At 36.6% G+C, this 23948-nt stretch overlaps 1 protein-coding gene across 1 annotated transcript; it reads right to left on the bottom strand.

Annotated features, from left to right (window-relative positions):
* Positions 1-5212: 5212 nt before the first annotated feature.
* Positions 5213-21933, bottom strand: LOC111862568 (protein FAM76A). The gene is made up of 6 exons (XM_023848066.2): positions 21740-21933; positions 21455-21519; positions 19939-20152; positions 11554-11693; positions 9976-10237; positions 5213-7548 (listed from the first exon to the last, which is right to left on the bottom strand). The coding sequence occupies exons 1-6, from the start codon at positions 21824-21826 to the stop codon at positions 7309-7311; spliced, it is 1008 nt and encodes a 335-aa protein (XP_023703834.1). The 5' UTR covers positions 21827-21933; the 3' UTR covers positions 5213-7308.
* Positions 21934-23948: the final 2015 nt, after the last annotated feature.

Genomic DNA, 23948 nt, shown 5'->3' with positions numbered 1-23948 from the left:
ATTCATTTGTTTACTCACATTAATAGAAAAAGTTATCAATTTTGTGGCAACTAAAGAACACTTGTAGCAATGCAAATTAATTTTGGCATTATTATGAAACAATTTATTATTACTGTTTCAATATAAGAAACTCTGGCATAACAAAATTATTTTGACGATTCACAAGTTTGTTGGAATGATATTCTACTGTATATACCATACAATTTTTCAGAATGACTGGGGGTTTGGACTTTTTCCATCGTCTGGAATTTTAGGTAATAGAGGACATGACATTTTGGAAACTAGATCTGTTTCTGTCTTCAGGTGACAAAGACACCTATTCAGATGGGCCCCTTAGAAAGAGCTCCTTTTCACCTGAAGATGGAAACAGATTCAGTTTCCAAAACATGTCCTCTATTACCTAAAATTCTGGACAATGGAGAAGTCCAAAACCCCAGTAATTCTGTGTGTCACTCACCATCAGCAGAACCCTGTAGATTCTACATATAATTTCTGTCACTTCATAGTAACATCTTTCATTTTCAATTCCATGTACCTTCTATATGGATCATGTATTTGCAATACCTATGCAGTGTGTACCAGTGCATAATTGCCAACAGAAATAAACTTACTATTTGTTTCCTGCATATACAAATACCCAATCACTAAGGCTCAATGTTATCTTATCTGCTCGATCATGTTACATAGCATCCTGAATTAACATATAAAAAGCTGTCTTTAAGACTAATGCCAATAACATGTTTGTAAAAAAGAAATACAGTTGTTACAGGTTCCAACGTTTATATTTAATACTTATTCAGAGCAGCAGTTTTCATAACACTTTTCAAATTATATGACTTATTTCTTGCAAAAGATTAGATATTCAAGTTTCATAAAACAAAGTCTGATTTATAAACAAAGGATTATTCAGATGATGAAGTGCTTTAGGTTCACTAAGCGTATGAAATTGTTTTTTTGTAGTCCAATTTCAATTAAGGAGGCTTCATACGATTTTATCTCTATTTTAAAACATTCTACCATGGCAGGCAGGAGCTGGGATAGTGCAGTCAGTACAGTGATTATCTATGGGCTGGACAATCAAGGGGTCAGAGTTTGAGTCCCTGTAGGGTCAAGAATTTTCTCTTCTCCATGTTGTCCAGACCAGCTCTGGCATTCACTCAACCTCCTATCCACTCACCTCCAGCTAGTGCTGAGGTCAAGAAAATGTGGATTTATACTTCCACTCCCCCATATGACTTCATGGCATAGTGCTTAATTAGTTAAGTACAGGAACAACTTTACCTTTAACTACTATGGTAGGCATTTGCCACATTGTTCACCCACAGGCTGCATGACTGTCAGAAGCATGAATTTACATATGTCACCCTTGCTTGTATTTTTGTTCCCAATCCTCTAACAGAGGGCTTTCACGTAGCAAAATATTGTACTTAGGAAGGTCTACAACTCTGGAATATTTGATAAGATTATATCAAACACCTAAATGACAGTGAGCTGTAATGAGCACAGGTAATTTAAGATTGGTGCTCATGGCCTTGTTTTGCATGAACAAAATAAAAGGATCAAATCAGGTCTAGGGCACTGGTCATCCTACTCTTTAATCACAATGACCAAATATAGCCTGCACTTAAAAAACTTCTGGCTTATGAATTCAGTGAGGCAATTTTTCAGACTGATAGAAGACCCAGTGAGGCTAGGAAAACTCTTCTTAGAGAAACAGCATGATAGAATAAACTAACTGCCTTAGCTGACCACTCTGTTTCAAAACCATAATCTTTATCTCGATTTTTCCAAGAATATGAATATCATATTAACAAAATTCATTTGTAGATAATGGCACCAAAATAAACAAAGATAATATCCAAAATCAATTATGGAATGCATCTAAATAAGAATATACCAAAATGCTGTCAATCTGTCTTGCACTTACTAAAAGAATGGTGTATGAATAATTACAAGTAGCCTACAACATGTTCAAGAACTATTATAAATTTCAGTACCTCAACATGGATCAGACTTCTGTTATATTCATGACAAAACTGACTGTAGCACAGAACCTGCAGAAGAAAAGTCCATCCACTTTATAAAAGCAGTGGTATACATACCATGATTTTTCAATAAACAATGATTAATGTAAGTAAAACTGTCTGACTTTCATCACTTATGTGAAACAAATATCACTACAGCAAATACATCACCATTTGCTTCCACAGAATGTAGTATGTACTTCATAAGCAGCAAGAAGAATGTGTGAACATCAAACATTCAAGTAACTTATGATGCAAACAACAACAAAACTCACTAGGTAATTTAATTTCTTTTTAAGGCATGTGTTCCCAAACTCATGCATGTAACATCAATGGCATTAACATTTCTGTCAAAATATAGAAACTGCACTTGAAGAAAACCATTACCCCACTGTCAACTAACACTGTCACTGTGATGCGGTTTGCCATCCTGCCCTTACTGCTGTACAACATTTCCAAGACATTTTGTAGTTCACTTTTAGTGTGTGCCAGTATTCTTTCTTAGTCATCAACAGATGGCAACCTTATGCTTGCATGTGTCCTTCTTTGACCAGTTTTATTTACCGATGTACATGAAAGATCTAAAAACGAGAAAACACAGCAAAAGGTATGATTTGCTATCATTTAAATGCAGCAGTGAGAATAGTGAGCATGGTGCTATTTAGATGTCTTGTTCACTTTGTCACTGGAGTCAGTTCCCAATTAGTGTTTCTGGGCAGACAAAGCTGCTGTGACTGAACACAGCATCAATTTGGGACACCGCATTCAGCTTCAGAATACCTCCATCCTCACCACGAAGATCCGATATATGGATCGCATCATTAGGAAGGCCATTGGGATTGAACTCCATCGTCACAATATGAACAGAGAGGTAGAGTTTTGTCTTAGCAAGTCATGGAAGCCTCTCATCTGTTCCCTCAAGAAACCTCCGGGACACGACACCAGGTCCACAAGGCCACAGAGGTCCATACCCAACTCACTTCGCAACCCCCAAGCTTCAGGGTTATTGACCTCCATTTGACCTTGCCTTCTCTCCCCCGACACATATACTCTATACATGCTCTGGTCTGCTACCCACTGGCCCCCCTTCCCAGATCCTTCCCCCCCCCCTTCTTCCCATTCCCCATGTAGCTCCTCTCCCTTCTCTTCCTGCTCTTATACAGCTGGATTTACTCAACTGGACTCAGTCTGTTGCTCCTGCTCATGCTGGTTCACTCGTGGATTTCTTCTTGTCTTCTACCCTGAAGATGGAGGCGACACGTTCCTCTGAAATGTCGGTTAACACAATATCTACATGGCGCCACATCCCAGAAGACTGCCTTCTTCTCAGAACATATCCTTCTCAAAGGTCTATATCTAAGTCACACTATTGGCTCCTTTTCATAAAAATGATAAATTGAACACAGCATATTATGTTCTCATTGCAGCATATGTCTGGGCCCTTGCTCTGGTACAGTAACGTCCAACTGTTTTTAGCACATAGACCACACACACTGGAAAAACGAATATCCTCACAGCCATGACCCAAGATGTTCCATTGAGATTATGGGCTAGCAGGTAACACCCAGCCACAAGGTTGGGCTTTAAAGAGTCACACATGATGCATGGCACTTTCTATTACAGTAGAAATCTGGTCCTGTGTTGGGTAACATTAACATGGTAGAGGTGTACAAAGAGAGAGAGGCAGACAGCTTGGTAATTAAACTCACATGCAGGTCGGGATAAGACGACAAAGACATTGCATCAGGATGAGCAATACAGCAGTTGTAGTATGCTGTAGTCTTACTCAGAGACTTCAGAACAGTGTTATGCCATACTGCCCTCATCCTTGACACTCGTTTATTTAAAAGAGTATAGGAACTGCAAATTGTAATCTCTTTTCCCCTGACAAGTTAAACATTTAAAATGCTTTTACATGTGTATGTGGATTATACTAAGATGATGTCATTGTAACATCAAATTTAATACTGATGAGATGCCCATTTAACAAAAAATCACAATTTCATTTTTAAGATAAGAAACATTTTTACATATATTAAAAACTTCACACATATCATATCATCAGTGTTAAAATAAAATACAGTCAACTCCTGAATATCCAGATTAATGAAGGGGACGAGATGCATGAATAACTGGAGGGGGGGGGACACCATGGATAATTAAAACATATTTTGGGGATACTGAGCAGCTGAACTTTGTCCATCATGTGGTATTCTAAAGAATACACTTTGGAAACTGTAACTGTTTCCAGACTGTTGTGTTCTTTAGAATACCAGACAATGGATAAAGTCCAAAATTTCTGCAGTCTTGTGTATTATGGATCATCATCAGAACCCTTTAGAACTGTCAAGATATTTTGTTCAATATTCTTATAAACTGTCCCATTGCTCAACTCTCTTCACATATTATTTCACACAACTGACAATTACTTTGAAAAATAGTCAATAATAAGTAGATTCTATAGAGTTCTGACAAAGGTGTATGACAGTCAGGGTGAATGGGTTTTTGGACTTTGTCCCTTGTCCGGTATTCTAAAGAACACAACTTTTAGAAACTTGATCTGTTTCCATCCTAAAGTGAGGCGGTGAGAGATCCATATTCTGTTGGGTCCATTAGAAAGAGTTAATCCCAATCACTGGACATAAGGACAGAAACAGATCTCGTTTCTGAAACGTTGTGTTCTTTAGAATAGTAGATGACTGAGAAAGTCCAAAAATCCAGTAATCCTGATAGTCCATAATGTTTCAGATTTGAGGATGTCATGACAGTAAAGATTTAGATTCTGATCTTCCAGGTAAGTGGTTACCAATGCTTCACTTCTACCTTGAAGAAGGCAACAAAGATACTCTGAAAGGATGGTAACCACCTACCACACTGCATGGTGTCATGACCCACAAGACAACAGTCTGAAGTCCATTTGTTAAGCTTATGAGCAGTTAAGACTTCTCTTCATGACAGGAGAATCTTTCCTTGAAAACTCTAATACCAGAGTATTCAAACCCTTACCAACCCATGTAGTCTGTACTGCCCCACAGTGCTTGAGAAAAGAAGCATGCCAAAGGGATGGTACAGCAGATACAAGCCAATGGAAAAGTAAACTGCACAAACACTTAGCTTATTGAATATTTGTAAAACTAACAAATAAAGAATATGTTATTCTTGTACACTGTTAATAAACATAATGCTGGTTTTATGCAAAAATATATATTTAACATAACCAGTCAACGTGAAAGCATGCCACTAGTTGGAATAGTTCATGTTTTGTCTGTTGTTCAGTTACTATCATAAGGGATGGGGCATAATAATCCAGCCCTTTCACTGCAACCTTCCAATGATCTATTGTGCTTACATATTATCAATCATGCTTGCATGAGATTCTAAGTGACAGCATATGTTAAACAGATTATCCCAAAGTGACCTGTTACACACTGTTTCCAGTTCTTTACTGTCTGTTTCAACTATTACTGTTGAGTTACATTCATATAGACCATTAATATTTGTAAAGAAGACTGATGTTTTCACAAGTACTCTTATCTACCATCCAGAAATCATGCTAGTTTTTGAACTGTTGGCTTAGCACAATGATTGAATAGTTGGCCAATTGGCCATTTTGTTTGAATGCATTTGTTTCTCCATGATCACTGTGCCTAGAAGCCTAGTAGAAAGTCCAGTGGCCAGTGAGTGAGCTAAAAGAAAGTAATGTGCATTGAGTATGAAATGAGAAAAAGGTGCTTCCATGAAAAAATTAATTGCAGGATACATGGAAGGGGCATCTACCATATATCCATATAGTAAAACTGTAGGAGAAACACTACTAGTAATTTGCAGTATTACTGTTAGACTATCTTTATCCTGTTCACACATACTTATGTTTGTGAAGATGTATGAGAGATACAGAACAAACAAACTGAAGAGATCTAGGATGTCATGCTATGTGGTCCATTAAGTCTATTGTCATTCCTCTGAAATGTCGGTGTACGTCTATCAGACCACATAGCATTTCATCCCAGAGGACAGTCACAACTGTGAGGACTTCAGATCTAGTAAATAAGAAATTATGCAGAGCCAACTGCAAACCAGACAATACATGGTCAAAGAACTGATTTCCTGTAAATAGCTACAACACTTGAGATATGGCTAATGACAGGGCCTGATTCAAGTGAAATCCCTGTCTCTTATCCATTTTAAATAGTTTATACAGAAATATTATTAATATACAGTAATGCTGAAAATGAATATTTGTTACTGAAATCACAAATGTAAATTACATTGATACTATGAGACTTTTAAAACTCAAAATCTGTAAAAATAACTGTTGCCTATTATGTACTACAGATATGAATGATATCCAGTAAAAAACTGCAATCCTTCATCAGGAAATATTGATACGATTCAAGGATTAAAAACTGTCATTTATGTGTGTGTGTGTGTGTTTTTTCTTTATATTAATTCATGTCCAGTCTATGTCACTCAAGAGAAGATTTGTACATTCGCACAATAAAAAGATAAACATTAAATAAATTAAGCTGCACAGATGATCTGATTATCTTCCTGTTCCAGTCCTGTCACACAGTGCTGAACCATGCCGCTTTTTATAACTACATAAAATTCATTTACTCCATGCAGCAGGGTCGGTAACAGTCTCTTAGCTAATCAAGAAATTTACCACAATTATTGTGTTTCTGGACATTATCCACTGTCCTCCTTTTACACTTTTATATAAAAAACACAACCCTTCAAAGATTGGATTCTGCCTCCGTCTTCCGGTGGAACCTACTCAGTTGAACCTAACTGATAAAGCTAGTCCCTACCTCCAGACACCAGCACCCACACAAGATAGGATACATAAACCAAGCACAGCATAAACCATCTGCGAGAGTTAAGACAAACATTAAAAAGCTCCATACACAAGGCTGAGCACCTATATCCACACACTATTTCATGGCTACTCTTGTTAAAATCACGGTACTATCATAATAGAAGTCATCACTAAACGTCAAAGAGACAAATTCTCTGTATGGTACTAACATAAAGAAACAATTTTACATATAATCTTCACTGGACAGAGTTGTAGTAATGTTATGTGTTTTAAATAGAAACAAGACAATGGACAATGTGCAGGAACACAACAACAGTATTAATGTATCACGATCACAAACTTTTAGAAGAAAATTACCATCTTTCACGGAAACTGAAAGTTCACAAGAGCCACCACTGACCAATTTTTGTATAATCTGAGAAAACCATCCATCTACTTTCAGCACAGCATTAGGACAACAAAGTACTACGCTAGGGACGGACTGTCAGTACCACTACCACTGCCGCCGCCACCAGCACTCAAGTCCCGTGCTGCTAACAGCATTTGTTTCTTTCCACTTTTTGACAACGTTGCCACTTCCTTTTGCAGTGTTTTAATTTTTAGTAACAGAGTTTCCACTTTATTTTCATGTTCCTTTTGTATGTTTTTCATCTTGTTTCGAAGTTCATTCTCAACTGTGAAGTGTTTAGCTTTTAATTCTGTGATCTGGAAATCAGAAGAACTGGCATTATTGCTAAAGTTAAATCAAAAACATCTGTTATGTGTTCATGTGATGGATGATCAAAATGTAACATGACACAATCCTGATTCTGAAAATTAAGGAGATGCAATAAACAGTGGTTAATTTAAAGGTTTAAAATTGTTCATTCTGAGAAATCTGCCTACATGCCATCAGCAGGAACACCTGTATATAATAACTCTACCAGAAAAATGGTTGTGAGAAAGTTTCAACCTCCCAAGTCCAAAGCCTGAGTTATTAGTGTTACAAAATTTAATTCATAAAAATAACAAAGCAATGTTTCCAAATTTTTCATGTCTTAAAAGTGTATTATACAGAATGTTAAATGATAGAGGAAACCTGGCAGCAGTGTACAGTGGACATAACATTTCTCACAGACTGCTGACTGGTTGAGGCACTATGCTTCAAGCAGGAAGGTCGCAGGTTCAAGTCCTGATGAGATCATTGGATTTTTTCAATTGACTTAATCCTTCCAGCCGCACTATGGCCCTGGGGTTGACTCAGCCTCCAACAGAAATGAGTACCAGGAATATTCTTGGAATATTCTTGGGGGTAAAGGGCAGTGGGCGCATAGGGCTGACAACCCTGCTGCCATCTATGAGTCGATTGTCTAGAAAATGTGGGAACCTCAACATCTCACAACCCTATGGGCCTCCAAGGCCCGTTAGAGGAATACATTTATTTTACTTTACTTTACTGCTGCTGTAAATGCAGACAGCAGAATGAGTCATTAGCACTGATAAACATCCGCCAGCAGGTGGTCTGAACGTGTCACTTCAGCAAATCACATTAATAGTCAGTCTTTGTTAGAGATGTTGATACGTGGTCAACATTTATATTGAAATGAAGTTCACTGTTGAAGAGCGCGTTTACTTAAAAACTTTTGCAAGGAAAAAAACTTACAGAAAATGTATCTGTAAGTTTTGTCCTAAATATCCTGACTTGCCAGTTCCCACAAAGTAATGTGTATCCAAGTTTGTGAAAAAGTGGCAGGCCACAGGTTCAGTGTGTGACATAAAGAAACAATCGAAGAGGATTGTGCTCACTGAAGAAAAGGTTCGGGATATTGAGGCACAACTATAGATCAGTCCTCAAAAATTGTTAGGACGCTTAGCAAGGAAACTGGCGTTTCACTAGGATCTGCTTTCACAGCCACAAAATCAATCAAATTTCGCCCTCATAAAATAACAGTTGTGCATGAGCTGAAATAACCAGATTAGGCAGCAATAATTTGCTTTTTTCAACTGGTTGCACAATGCAATCGTGGATCCACAGCTTCTGTTCATGAATGATGAAGTGTGGTTTCACGTTAGTGGTCATGTCAATGCACAAAATGTAAGAATATAGAATGATAAAAATCCTCACGCTATACAGCAAGTGCCATTACATAGTAAAAAGGTGGGGGTGTGGCACGCTGTCCATGGCGATTCATTGGCCCTTTATTTTTCCATGAAACCGTGAACTCTGGCCACTACGTTAATGATACACTGAATCCATTCTTCAACCAGTTGAAAGAAAGACAATACAGGTATTTTCAACAAAACAATACTACAGCAAACACGGCTAATGCAATCATGTTCACAATATGGGAAGTGTTTGAAAACAGAATAATCAGCAGAGGACTGTGGCCTCCCAGATCTCAGCTTTTGCGAGTTTTATCTTTGGGGAAATCTGGCAGGAAAAGACTACAAGAATAATCCTTGCAGCACTGAAGCTCTGCAGAATGAAATAACAAGCATAATTGGTTCAATTACCATGGATCAACTTCAGAAAGTGTTGCATCATTTATTTATGCGATGCAAGGCATGTTTGCAAGCAGAAGGGGGTTACTTTCAGCACGGTAAGTTTGTGTTATCTTTTTACGGTATACTTATAAATGTGTGCATGTACAGAAACTGATGTGAGGGACTCAGCGACATGACTGCATTCTCGATAGCGTGGAAGGGCACAGTAGTTGCAGAGAAACATTCCATCTGCTCTATGCTGTTGTCATGTTTCCTCTATGGCTGAACACTCTGTAGTTAGAATATCACAGAGTATAATGACTGATCTTGTGACTGCAGGCTCCAGAATATTCTTAGATGGAAAATTAGCAATGCATTTCTTTGTAGCGCCATCCTCTCCTTCAAGAAACTTCATACTGAAAAATCATTCTCTGGAAATCTTAAGAAATGCAGGCAGAAATAATTTTTATGTAACCACAATATGAAATAAATGACTTACACTTTCTAATTTCATGTATTATAAAAAAACAAGGCGGGAATTATCATTTCTATAACATGCATACTTCTAGATCCTATGGTTTCTTCATGTTTGCTCCTAAATACTCAGCCGTCCCTTGTCACACTGTGCCAACAACAAAACACATAAAAAACCTCAACTACATTTCTTACCATTCTATCTTTGCTTAATAATTGAGAATCTTTCTGATTTAACTGTTTCTGCAGAGAAGCAATCTGCTCCTTCAGCTGAGTCATGGCAACCACATGGTCTGATGAGTTCGGATCATGTGGATCGCCTCTATTGTTGCCTGCTCCAGCACCTCCACGGGATACTTTGGTTGGTGGACCTCCCTCTCCACCATCTTTCTCTCCACTGGGTTGACTTAATTTTGTAACATCCACCCGGTGTGGGCGCTTGTTGTGGCCCTTGTGCCTGTAGAAAACAATGTCTTTCATCTTGTGACTCAGATCACAAAGAAAATGAGTATTGGAGAGAGTCATAAACCTACCTTCCCATTCCAGATTTCCAGTTCTACAAATATATTGTTGTTGGTGTCTTATTTGGTTAATGAAAATTTATAATCCAACAATAAAATGCAATTTAACTCTAGGGCTATCTTGTTGGACTTGTACACAGATGGTCATATGACCAAATCCTAGGTAAATCAAATTCTTATTGCCTGGAACTGTAAATATATTACATCTGATTTTAAGGCCAGTCATATCATGGGGAATTGAAAACTTAGATAAATATGTTGCATCTAAGCGAACATGTTCTTGATTCTATTCAAGACAAGAGATAACACATCCCTCCAGAACAGCCTTATTCCCTTAAATACTTCAAAGGGAAATCCACAATTTTTACGACACAGTAATAAATTATTACAATAATAACAATGATCTTACAACATTCAAAATTAAATGTTCAATCAGTGTGCAAAAATGTAATCTGAAAACAGTTCTGTCACATCCTTACAGACAGGACAATAAGTCAAGTTATTGGGAAGGCTGGTGTAGCAGCAATGCTTTCAACTTGTATTTGAAAGGTGCTTGGTTCAAATCTCAGCTGGGACATTGACTATAATCACTGAGTTTATTGGTTTTCCTCAGTCTCGCCAGGCAAATTATGGAATAACAACACAATTATGCCATGCCTGCTTCATTAGGTCCTTTCCAATTGGTCAACCTTGATGACATATAGTCTAGACATTAGCAACACCGTAATATAACCCACAAAAAAGGTCAAGTTGAAGAGCACGTATGGAAAATTATTTTACCTCTAATATATAAACAGGGAAGGAGCCGGGATAGTGTAGTCGGTATAACAACTGGCTATGGACTGGACGACCAAGAGGTCGGAGTCTGAGTCCCAGTAGGGTCAAGAATTTTCACTTCTCCATGTTGTCCAGACCGGCTCTGAGGTCCACACAACCTCCTGTACAACAGGTACCAGGGGCTCTTTCCTGGGGTAAAGTGGCCGGGGCGTGAAACTGGCGACTCACCTCCAACTAGTGCCGAGGTCAAGAAAACCTGGAATTATACATCCACTCCCCCATACATCTTTATGGCACAGTGCTTAATTAGTTAAGCACAAGGACAACTTTACCTTTTCTTATATAAATATAAAGCAAATGTAGGCCAGATATGGAGTTCTGTGTATTCCCATGTTTAAATTCTGTCAAAACTCCAAAACTCCTCTGAAGGATGCGCAGCATCAGAGATCTTAATATTAGTAAACTGGTAACTTACTTCCCATGTTCCTTGTTTTTGGAAGATCTCTGGGCTGCTAGTTTGATGTGTGCTCGCCTCTCTGCGTCACTCTGCTTTGTCTTGGCGAGAGCACGCTTGTAAGATAAAGTGCACAGCCAACACAACAATTTGCCATCAACCTGTGTGGAAAATAAACAACAACTTATATTTTCTCATATTATCATTAATTAATTTCTAACAAAAAGCTTATTTAGATTATTGGTTAACAAAGGTGTGGACATGCAGATAGTTTCCTACTGACATTAAGTCATGTTCAATTTTCTACTACATAGCATGAACTCGCTTACATACATCTCCAGCAAGCAGAACTTTGACAAGCTTTGAGGTTTTGATGTGTGATGTACTGTGATTTTTTGGGTTGACACCATGTGAGCTCACAGGTGGTTAACAATGTTTCAGGGGCAACTGCTCCCTCCATCTTCAAGGTAGAAGGTGGAGATAACAGGTTCCTCTGAAAACTTGTAATTATCTACAAAATTGAAGTGTCACCACCTAGTACATCACAATCCAAGTAACACTTCTGTACAAACTCCAGATTCTAATGTCAATGCTTAACTATACTGATGTACTGTCGTAAGTTAAACCACCTCATACTTTACGCATCTTCAAAGAAAGTGTCCACAGAGGAACATACAGATTAATGAGGTCATCCTAAAGGGGCCATGTGTCCTAGCCATCTCAAATGCAATGCTGAAAAATGTGGCAAAGCCTCATCCTGGTAAGCGTGAAGTTTTCCTGTGTTTAATTAAGCACCACAATTTGAAAACATATGCTACAGTAGTAGTTACAGGTCAATGGACCTGTCAATACAGGACAATACCTATCAATACCTGGACAGGTCAATACAATGGACGGAAATGAGTACTCATCAGTCAGGAGGCTAAAGATCTAGTCACAGCTGAAATGAGAAAAATCTCTGCCCACATTAGGAATCAAACCCTGATCACCCAGCCCGTAGCTTAGCCACTAATTTTTCTTCTCAACTGGAAAAGTCACCACTTCTCAAAACCCATGTAGGCCCATCCTTTATCAACCCTGTGATTTGTATGCTTTGTTCCTTTGAGAAGGAACAACATATGAATTAAAAATACAAATCCATGTATTGGAATATGCTCTTACTTGTCTGAACTGATGTGCATAACTTAACAAATTCTGAGGAGGATAATTTCAATAGAAAATTATATCCATTTTTTGTTCCAGATATTGACTATGTTGCATTCTTTACACCCAGTAACTCTCAAACAGGAATAAACATTAGAAACTGGAATTATTCATATTTTCTGCATTATTATGTCTTCTTCATATATGAACAATCTAATAATATCATTCAATATTGTAAAAAATATATAATACAGGTTTCAAAAAGCTCTTCTAAATACCCATTTTTTTCATGAAAATTATGACAACTGATGCCAAAGAGGCTACTGATGACAGAAGCACCCACTGGCACAATTAATGCAACTAGTACATGTATATTAATTTTCTGTTACTATGTTTTATTAACCAACTGCACATTAATAAAACACAATGGGATGTCATCAAATACAAAAGCATGTAAATAGTAAACATCCATTACACTGTTATAATTTCATTGTACAGAGATATGTCAAAATTATATAAAAGGTACATTTCTGGGCGTGAAAGTAATGACTGTGGAATCTAATTTAATATACACACATTATATTTCAGTTACATATAAGTCCAGAATTTGAAATGTTCTTGTCAGCATAAGTTGATTACAGCCCTTCTACCTTGAATTCTGGACATCAATATACACAGGAAAGTAGCAAATTTCAATCAATATTAAGTAAACCCCATTACAGAGTGCTATTCCTTCCATTTGTATTACTATCTCATGCATGTGATTGCTGCAGTATGCATTATCACAGTTCAGTCAAAGAATGATGAAATTCTGGTTCCTGCAAGCAGGCACATTTTTCATGTATTGAGATTTCTGAACTCTAGTGAAGAGAATAAAACCATGACAAACTGTGGAAAATCAAAACTTCATGGCAATCTCAATAAATCATACGTCAAAATCTACAATTAAACTCTGCATTTGATAGTGGAAAAATTTCTTGCAATTTTTAAAGAGAGAAATATTTTCAAAAATTACATTCCTATGGAACATAAGTGTTTTGACAGAGATGTGTACAAACTGTGCGACTTGAGTGACTGCAATTTGATAAAAACCATATGCCATATGTACCCAACAAAAAGCAAAAGGACTAAAACAAAAATCCACTTCTTGAACCATGATGCCAGCTCTCTATAGACCCACATTTTTGTCTCTTCCACATGAAGTTTAACTAATACACCAAAGATTTATCAGAATTCACTCACAGAACTGGCATTCATAAGTCATATAAGTAGAATTTTATAGAACTGCTGGCATCTGCCCCCCTTTTTGAATACAGGATTTTTATGTTCATGATAAATTCTTACGCTATCTGGCTGTCGGTTTCTTTCATTTCATTAACTTTTACTAGAATGTTTTATTACAAAAAGCTCCAAATACACACATATTATTTCAGTACTATGTGAGATTATGACAGAATTCAAAAGACCAGTTATCATTGCACACAGGAAGGAATTAGGAAATGGTAAAATGATGTTCACATCTCTAGAAAACATGAAACTTAGATGGCATGTTTACAGTTCTCTAACAGGGGGAAAATGATAATGATATGCACAACAGAAACATTGTTGTACACCTATTACAAGCCATATTCTTATGTTTACGATAAGCTGTACAGCATGAAGAAGTGAATACTTGTTACCCTATTATATAATATTCTGGCTGATTAAATCTTCCTGGGCTATCAGCCATATCGGTTGGTTAAAAATCACTGATACTGCAGGGACCATTTCTGTCCCCATCATCTTGGCGTGTCTGATGTCTGACATCAGATGTTGGTAATATTTAACCAACTGATATGGCTGATAGCCCAGGAAGATTTTATCAGCTTTAGCAGCTTGTTATAGTAGAAAATACTGCAGAAAATTATATTTGTATTCTTTTCCCATAAAGGGCTGAAATATAAAAGACAAATGCCCTGTAACAGCCATGGATTTAATTTTAAATCATACCATGTATTTATAGATTCATAAATTTGAATGCCCAGTACTTAATTGTTAATTTTATAAAAAAAGGTTTACTCAACTGTAGAACTGCTAAGTTTTCCGGTGTTTAAAAGTTCCTTAATCAGTGCTGTAATTTATTTTAATTACATTTTGGCAAATTATATATTTTTATCCACTTTTAAAAACTTCATTATTTTCTATTTGAACATATGAAGCTTTTACAACTGGAAAAGTTGTCACAATCAGATATGTGTAGTAATGTGGCATATTTATCCCGTCACTCTATGACTGCTATACAGAACAAACTTTTACCATATGTCAGATGTATATGCCACATGTAAAGCCAGATACACAGATGCGCATTCTTCTGTAACATAACAGCATAATGCAACAGGGGTTCAACTTGTATGTTACAACGTTCAAGTGTGTATGACAGGGTGATGTTCAGGTGAAGGGGTTGACCCAGCAAATATTCACAGCCATTGGCCAGAACATGTCTTTACAGGTAGCTACAGCAAGTTTTATATTCATATCACATTTTGTCCAAGAATATGAAACAAAAATAAAGATTTCGGTGGCAAACACAGTTGTTTAGAAGTAGAAATGTGAATTTATTAATGGATTTGAAGTTCCAAAACATTAGTGGACAATACGAAAACTGTATTTACATGGCACCAGCAGATTTTGAATTCCTTATTAACGCAACTGGTCAAAAAATTGCAAAGAATTCCACACACACAGCAGCTACTCCAGCTGAAGAGAGACTGCTATCTACACTGCGGTCTTTGGCCGTGGGTGATTCATACACAAGCCTGCAATACCTTTTCAAAATTTCAGAACAAGAAACCAGGTAAGGTATTGTTGAGGCATTGAAAGAAAACATAAAAGTTAAAAAAATTATTTAATTTCAAAATACAGCCTTAAAATTATTTAATATCAAAATACAACCTTGTAAATATTTAATACATATAAAACTCAGAAAATTCTCTACGATTTCTAAGTCATCGAAAGCAGAAACAAAGAAAACAAACTTACATAAATTTCTTGCACATCAAGTCACTAAATTCCAAGTCTTCCATGTCAGCAGAAGAGTGAGTGGCAGAAGCCTGCGTACAAGAGGTGGGGGTGGGAGCTAGAAGAGGCTAATAAGAGGATAAGGTTCACGTTCCATGTTGAGGGTAGTGATGTTGCTCAAATTGCCTTTGATTAGCATTAAAAATAATGTTAATTGCATGTTAAACAGCATTCCTCACACATGAATAATAATTTGGCATATTATTTCCGATTACATTTCAGAAAATACAATGTTCATCTACTGCTGGCACAATCGCTGAAGCAGTCAATATATGAAATGCTTTCTCCAGCATTTCATCTGCCTCTGTATTTCTTCTTTCTGGCTTGTTCAGCCAACGGAGGAATAATTAGGACCTGAGCTACAGCAGGTTCGATTAAAACAGTGCCTTCTCCTTCTTCCACTCATGTTGGTTCACCTGTATCAACCTGATTAATAACAACATTAATATAATTGTATGTACACTAAGTAGAGGCCAATAAAATTTTAATTTGTAATGTTCATCCCTCTTACAGATACCCACAAAACTGGAAGGATGGTTAGCTATCTCTAAACAATTCAATAAACTGTGATTATTCCATAGTACTCGAGGACCATGGGGGGCAAGCACATTGTCTTGCAGACACCTTTAAACAGAAGCTAATTCTGCAATTACAAATCAACATTCAGTATTATTCTGTTCATTTTGGTGGATACAAATTACAATTTTCTATCTGCAAATGCAAGTTGCCAAGGAAGAATTTCTGACAGAGGCAACTTCAGGAGTTGTAGACTGAATGTGAACCGGAGAACAGTTCTTTAGGCTTTCCATCACCAGCAGTTTCAAGAGGAAGAAGTAAGGTGTTACAGTGTTTCTTTGTTGCTGATGAAGTGTTTCCTTTAGAAGAAAATAAATGTAAAGGAAGTTTCTTCAGGAATTCATCCTAAAGGATCAATTGGAAGAATTTTTAATTACAGCCTATGCCAAGCACAGAGAGTTGTTGAAAATATACTTCAAATCACTTCCTCTGTTTTCCACACACTATGTTACTACAGCCTGAAAGGGGTGAACCAGCTGTAATGGCCACGCCACATCTTCACATGTTTTAGGGAAAAAGTGCTCATTCTGCTGGCATTTGTACGCCACCAGACATACTCGATCACAAGGTAGGAGGAAACCTGGACAAAGAAAACATGAATCATTACTTCCCATTAAAGCAATTACATGCAGGTCTGCTTCAGATGCAAAGTAAGCAAGAGGAGTGACACAGTACTGCAAGACCAGAGGACATACATCGTAGCAAGATATTCATAAATTAATACTTAACCATGCTCAGCTTCTCACATGGCCTGTCTCTATCTAGAAGGAAGGCCATGCTGTTGTAGAGAAGCCAGGTGCTTTTGTAAATGTCATTTCTACCTGCAAAATACAGTTCAGTTATTTGTTTTCATTATAAATGATATGTAAGTTCGGAAAATAGTATAGAAATATATTAATGTTGTATATATATAATATTATTATAAATATAGTATTTCTTATTCTTAAGAATATTTAAAGTATCTGTAATACGATTTATGTTCTTAAAATTACAATACCATGCATACCTTTGCCAGTTCCATAGCTTTTCCTAATCTTTCCTCTTTTTCTTCTACAGGAAGACAGTAAATTGTTTATTTTCCTTTTGCAATCATCAGACGTTGTTCACATAGCCCTTGCTAATTCTTCCCAAGCGTCGCATTTAGTGTGTTTATTACAATGCTTGAGATGTGTTGGATTGTTGAACACCACAGCACAACCTTATCTTTGTACAATAATATGAATGTTACCTTGCTCTTCTTGTTCTAATCCATTCAAAATTATGATACACAAAAAAGGGAATATGAAAAATTGAGTGGAAAAATAAGCTGGACCCAACAAGGAACAGTTTTCAAAAGGCAAACGTGTGCTGAAACACATACACACCTGCTCTAGTGGCATAATGTAACATCCTTTGATGCTCGCTGGAAAACCAACAGTAGTGGGGATCAACTATGCCGAAAACTGAACAAGAGCAAATAATACAGTAACAATGTACACACACTTGTTACATTATTCTGTTACATTATGGTAGAATGCGTAAGTGTGTGTCTGGTTGTAAAGGTTAAGAGAGCAACATGTGGTAAGAATCTTTAAGTAATGCATCTTGTGGTGTCTTAAGTACTATACATATACAGGAAAATCGAGAAGTCGCACACATCACACTAAGCAATTATATTTTGCTGGTTAAATGCACAAACTACAAGACATACAGCACTTACCACACACAGATATGTATATGGTAAGAAAATAAAAAAGATCTACATCTGGAAGTATTAAAATTACATTTACAACTCATGTCTGAAGGCAATTAATTTTCATGTAGTGAATAATAACTCATTTTTAAGTGCCAAATAAATTTTACGGGGTAATTTGTCTGAAATTTCACATGTGTAAACACATCTGTACATGCTCATCACAAAAGTCAGCAAAATGTACATCTTCAAAGTGCGAACACATCATTCCATTTGTTGACAGAATATATATACAGGGTGTCCCAGGAGGAATGTGCCAAACTTCGGGAGGGTGTTCCTTATGTTAAAGTATGCCGATATAACCCAAAGCACCTATGTCCAAAGTTGAAGTCCGGCACATTCCTCCTGGGACACCCTGTACGTTAGGTGAAATACATCATATGAAAATGTCATACAAATTTAGTCAATCAGAGCTTAGCAACAAAGTTTAAAATAGCCTCTTGAACTATCTTACTTTTAGATATACACACAGAGTAAATGAATTAACACACTATTTTATCTTCCAGGAACTTCACTGTTTAAAGGAATCTGCATCACAATGATATAATTTCTCTTCAGTAAGTTCCATGTTTAATTTTCAATAATCACTACAGTGGTATTTCTCTATGACAGTGCCATGTTAGCTGAAAATATGTTACCATTACAGCTACACCTTCCTAAACACAGAAGCGCAACAATGCACGTGATCAGACACAGCAGCCTGGCTCAAGTGGTAATACCTTAACACTATTTGGGAAGTGACTAGTTCAAATTTTAGCCAGGCCACTGGCTATCCTGACTGTGGTTAGCAGTGTTCTTCTTCAGTCTCTCCTGGCAAATGTGGGAATAGTACTTTAAATTAAGCCATGAATGCTTTCTTCCATATTCTTTCCAATTCATTATTTATTAAATTGACCTTGTCGTTTGATGTTGTTTAGTATGAGATACTGACAGCATCATTAAATAATCCAGAAATGAATAAATAAATCTAGGTGATAAGGCAATTATGATGAATGACATATTAAATTGAAAAAAAGTAGTCTTCTGGGAAGTGGCGCTGTGTGGATATTGTGTTAACTGACGTTTCGGAGGAATGTATCACCTCCATCTTCAGGGAAGAAGACATTAGTCTGTTAGCACCTGCTCACGCTGGTTACTTGCTCATGGATTTTCTGCTTTTTTTCTTCTACCCTGAAGATGGAGGAGATATGTTCCTCCGAAACGTTGGTTAACACAATATCTACATGGCACAACATCCCAGAAGACCGCTTTTTCATTGTCACCACCGTGAAAACCTCAAATCTGATATATTAAATTAGTTAAGAGAACTGTATTATTAGCATTGCTGATAACAGCGGTCAGGCGGTCTAAGGAATGAAATGTCTTTGCCTGCTTGAACACTGGGATTGTGGGTTTGAATCCCATTCAAGGCATGGATATTTGTCTCTGTTTATTCTGTGTTTGTGTAGGTAGCAGTCTTGTGTTGGGCTGATCGCCCATCCAAGAGTCCTAAAATTTAGGATCAAGAAACTGAAGTGAAATGAAGTGTTTCATCGGCCGTGCCATAGCTCAAGCGGTTAGTCGCTGGCTTCTTGCTGCGTCAGCCCGGGTTCGATCTGGGGTCTGGTCAAGTGGGATTTGTGGTGGACAAAGTGGCGCTGGGGCAGGTTTTCTCCGAGTACTTCGGTTTCCCTTGCCAATCTTCATTCCACCAATTGCTCCACAATCATCCTCACCTATCATCTGGGGCTGGTACAATAGGCCAGAAGTGGCCGCAGTACAAGGGACTTAGTCCCATACCACTAGCAATAAAAAAAAAGTGTTTCGTGGATGCCCTATGCTCGAAGTGAAAGGAACACGAATAGACAGATAATTAATACTGTTATTATCAAAATAAAGACATGACTATTTTTATATACCTTTTTATCTTCATCCTTTCTATCAAAGGCACATTTCTGCTTACACTGTTCACATGTAACTGGAGGTCCATATTTCTTCTCTGAGTTAGTACACCGCTGACACTTGTTTCCAATGAATGCAGCAATTATATTGCAATACTCACATGCTGACGGCCTTCCAAATTGCTTTACATTAGTTTCACACTTTTTACAGATAGTACTGGGACTCCCTTTACTGCAAACAAAATAAGTTCACAAAGAATCAGACAATGATTAGAATCTGATAACAAAAAATTACATAACATGCAACATCTCTGGTATACAAGAAACTTTCTCTGCTCTCCAAAATATGATACAAAACAATGTACAGTTCTATTATGTAAGTTAACAGTGCGTAGAGAAAAAACTGAAAGTAAAAAGTCTGCACAATAACATGCCTCTGCCTTATCATTTCTGACCGTGTTATAAGTTAACTGATGACCCATAATAGGAGTTCAGATATTAAGAAAATTCTTTAATATATGTAAACACACACACAGGCAAACTGCAACTTTCAAACATAATGTGTTGTTTTAAATATGTCTGCAAGTTGAATGTGCTTAAGTTAAATTTATTTTTTTCATAAGATATACCATTAAATTTGTTATGTTAATGTTCATAAGCATGGAATTCTGTGTTTATTACAGGAAGTGGGAGTCACAATTTGTTAGTCCATGCAATGCTCATAAATACAAACAGTTCACTCATTGAAACCTCGTAAGTAGAGATTTGCCTCTATTATAATAATGGAAGGCATTAAAAAAAAGTACACTGTAGTGTTATTTAAGAAGCTTAATATTCTTCCCCTTGATAATAAATTTATACTTTCATTACTGTCATTTGCTGTAGATATCATGGAAGAGTTTCAAAGAAATCTTGACATATACAGGACGCACACAAGACATACACATGACCTCCATGGACCAAGTGCTAATCTCACCATATATCAATACTACATTTGTAAGTATTTAATAATCATCCATTGACCATCAAAAATTTAAATCAATATATGAAAACATATTAGCCTACACTAAATATTATCGCTTATATCACTCTGCCTTACAGAAAAATTTACTTTAACTGAAAATGAAGAGGAAAATATTTTTCACATTATTCTGTATCACACAATACACCTGCTATAAACAGCTGCAACCTAAACATATTACAGTCATAATTCTTATTCTACTTACAACTGTAATTCTGAAAAGCACTATAATGGAAAATGTTACTTCCAAATTGCAAGCTTCAAGAACAAATTTAAACTTTGTAAATCAAACAGCAGCTTTACAGTATAATGCTCACACATGGGTGTTACTGAATTCTAGTTCTACTTAGTTACCACACCTGGCGAAAACCATTCTTACTCATTTAAGGTTCGAAACATATCGGTGAATCTGACTTTTACTGATGGTTACTGGGCTTAAGAAAAGCCATTCTAAATTAAAACATGAAATTGGTAACTGGATTTAAGGATATTCGTAAATTAACTGATACTCACTTTGTCTGCTGGAATTCTGACCGGCAGTAAGTGCATTTCACGACAGGAAAAGCACCCCGACATTCCTGAAAGAAGTTTGAGGTTAAGGATGACCACATTCACACCACACTACATAAACATATATTTCACATTTACATCACATATACATGCATTATTCACAATATATGTTTCACATTTTTAACTGATTCTAGAAAGCTTGAAGTGTACTTATGTAAATTTAACACCATTCTATTAATTGCCGTAATTGTGTATACTTAAACGCAAAACGATGCAGGCGAACATTACCTTACATAATTGTTGTCCTGATGATAATTCTTCAAAGGGGTGCCTTGAAAAACATCGTGAACATGCAAACAATGCCGACATATTCATAATTACGCAAAAATATTCTTAATATTTCCAGTGTAAATTTTCACGCACAGTATAAACATTTACAACTAACCTCCATCTTGAAATGACGTCACTGTGGTGCCAACGTCATAACACGCATTGAACAGAAAACAAAAAAACCAGATTCAATGACGTAGAAACAAAACCAAGATTTCTTGTCTAGTTCAAAATGTGCTGCATTCATTTTGACATTTTTTTTGGATCTCATGAATCTTAAATATTTGCAAGTATGGGTCTGTTATTTTCGAAGTCGAAGCTAAACAGTCAATTACTGTCGGCCTTATTTGTTTCAATATTTAACACTTTAGATTAGAACAGAACTGAACTTATATTCCACAGTTTCTTTACTTACCAAACCAACGGTGTAGTACACATTGATAGAATACAGAACTTGATGCAATACCAATACATATGTAAATTGTGGTAGCTGTTACTGGCATTTTCTAACAATATTACTTTATGCTGTGTAAAATAATGTTAAAATTTCTTCATATATATCTTCAATATGTCAGGATTTTCAACTATAATAAATCTTTCTTAAGGGTAAGAATTTGAAGTAGACATCAAGAAAGCTGACTGAAGCAGCAACACTTCTGACCTGTACTTGGGAGATGCCTGCTTCAGATCTAAATCAGAGTACTGACTATCCCCATGAACATAACACATTGTTTTCCTTAGCCCTCCATGCAAATTCCATTCCTGAGGTCAGTCCATGACCACTTCTTTTCACATCCTTGCCAATTCATTACTCACTCTCCAATCATTCAACACTATATAGTCTGAGTTAGTGACAGCTTTGTTAAATGACCATACTAATAAATGAATAACAATCATTAATCCCACGTATTTTCAATTACTTACTTATGGAGCTCATCCCTTCTTGAGAAGCCACCAATTGTGCAGTCACTCATGAATTTCCCAGCATTTTATGGAACCCGAAGGGTCATTACTAGGTTCACAAGTGACCTCCACTGGTCCCTATCCTGAGCCAGATCAATCCAATCCATACATCCCATTCTATTTATCTAAGATCCATTTTAATATTGCCCACCCACCTATGCCTTGGTCTTCCCAGTGGTCATGCCAAACTCGAATCTTTCTGCTTTTCAGAAAGGTACTATGTTTACTGCCATTAAACTATTCAACAGATTGCCCATAACCATTCAAAGCCTTAAAGAGGATAGAATTAGTTTTAAAAATAGGCTGTTTTTATATCTTATGAATAATTCCTTTTATACAGTTTCTGAATATGTGGAGCATAACATAAACAATTAGTTTTAATTATTTCGTTATCTGTGTGTTTGTTTAAATTTTTGTATGACGACCTTCATGTCCATTTGTTTGGACTTGTGAAATGAAATGTATGTACTTCCAATAGCTAATATAAATAATTCTTGCATCTAGTGAAATTTGGGAACCTGCAAGCACTTTCCCATTCTCACCTTTAGTCAGTTCAGTTATCAGTAGGTAACCATTCTTAAATTCATCTGTATTTATACATATCCCTGACACTCTAGTTCCTAATGTTTATTGCCTTTGTAGTGTTATAACTGTTTGTGTAACTGTATGGTTTCAGTTTTGGCGTGCTGTGACATGGCATCCATAAAGTAGAGAACTTATGCAAAATTTTGCAAACTGGATAAAACAGCTGCAGAAACCCAAAGAATGTAGTGTGAAGCTTAAGGAAATAAGGCTTTGAGTAAAATGGAGACATTTGAAAGGCACAAACATATACAAAGGAGAAGAATTTCAACATATGGTGCCAAGAGGTCAGACTAAAAATATTTGAGAAACAATAAAAGACATTATTCAAGAAAATCACTGACTGACTATATATGAAGCAACAAAAGAGACTGGAATAAACACTTGCACATATCACACAATTTAACATAAGACTTAGGGATAAACTGTATCTCAGAAACCCAAGATTAAGTGGGGGCATAGACTTAAAATAGAATATTAGACCTTTGAAATCATACTTTTTTTTTCCAACTGTTAAAAACATGATTTTTAGAGATGCAGTCCCTAACTTAATTAACTAACCATACACCAATTCCATACAAGCTTATGCCCATCACTCTGCCTTCTCCAGACTATTTTGGAC

This window comes from Cryptotermes secundus, unplaced genomic scaffold (assembly GCF_002891405.2).
Source record: "Cryptotermes secundus unplaced genomic scaffold, Csec_1.0 scaffold1537, whole genome shotgun sequence".
NCBI classification, from domain to species: Eukaryota; Metazoa; Arthropoda; class Insecta; order Blattodea; family Kalotermitidae; genus Cryptotermes; species Cryptotermes secundus.
This window is presented reverse-complemented; position numbering and strand designations above follow the sequence as displayed.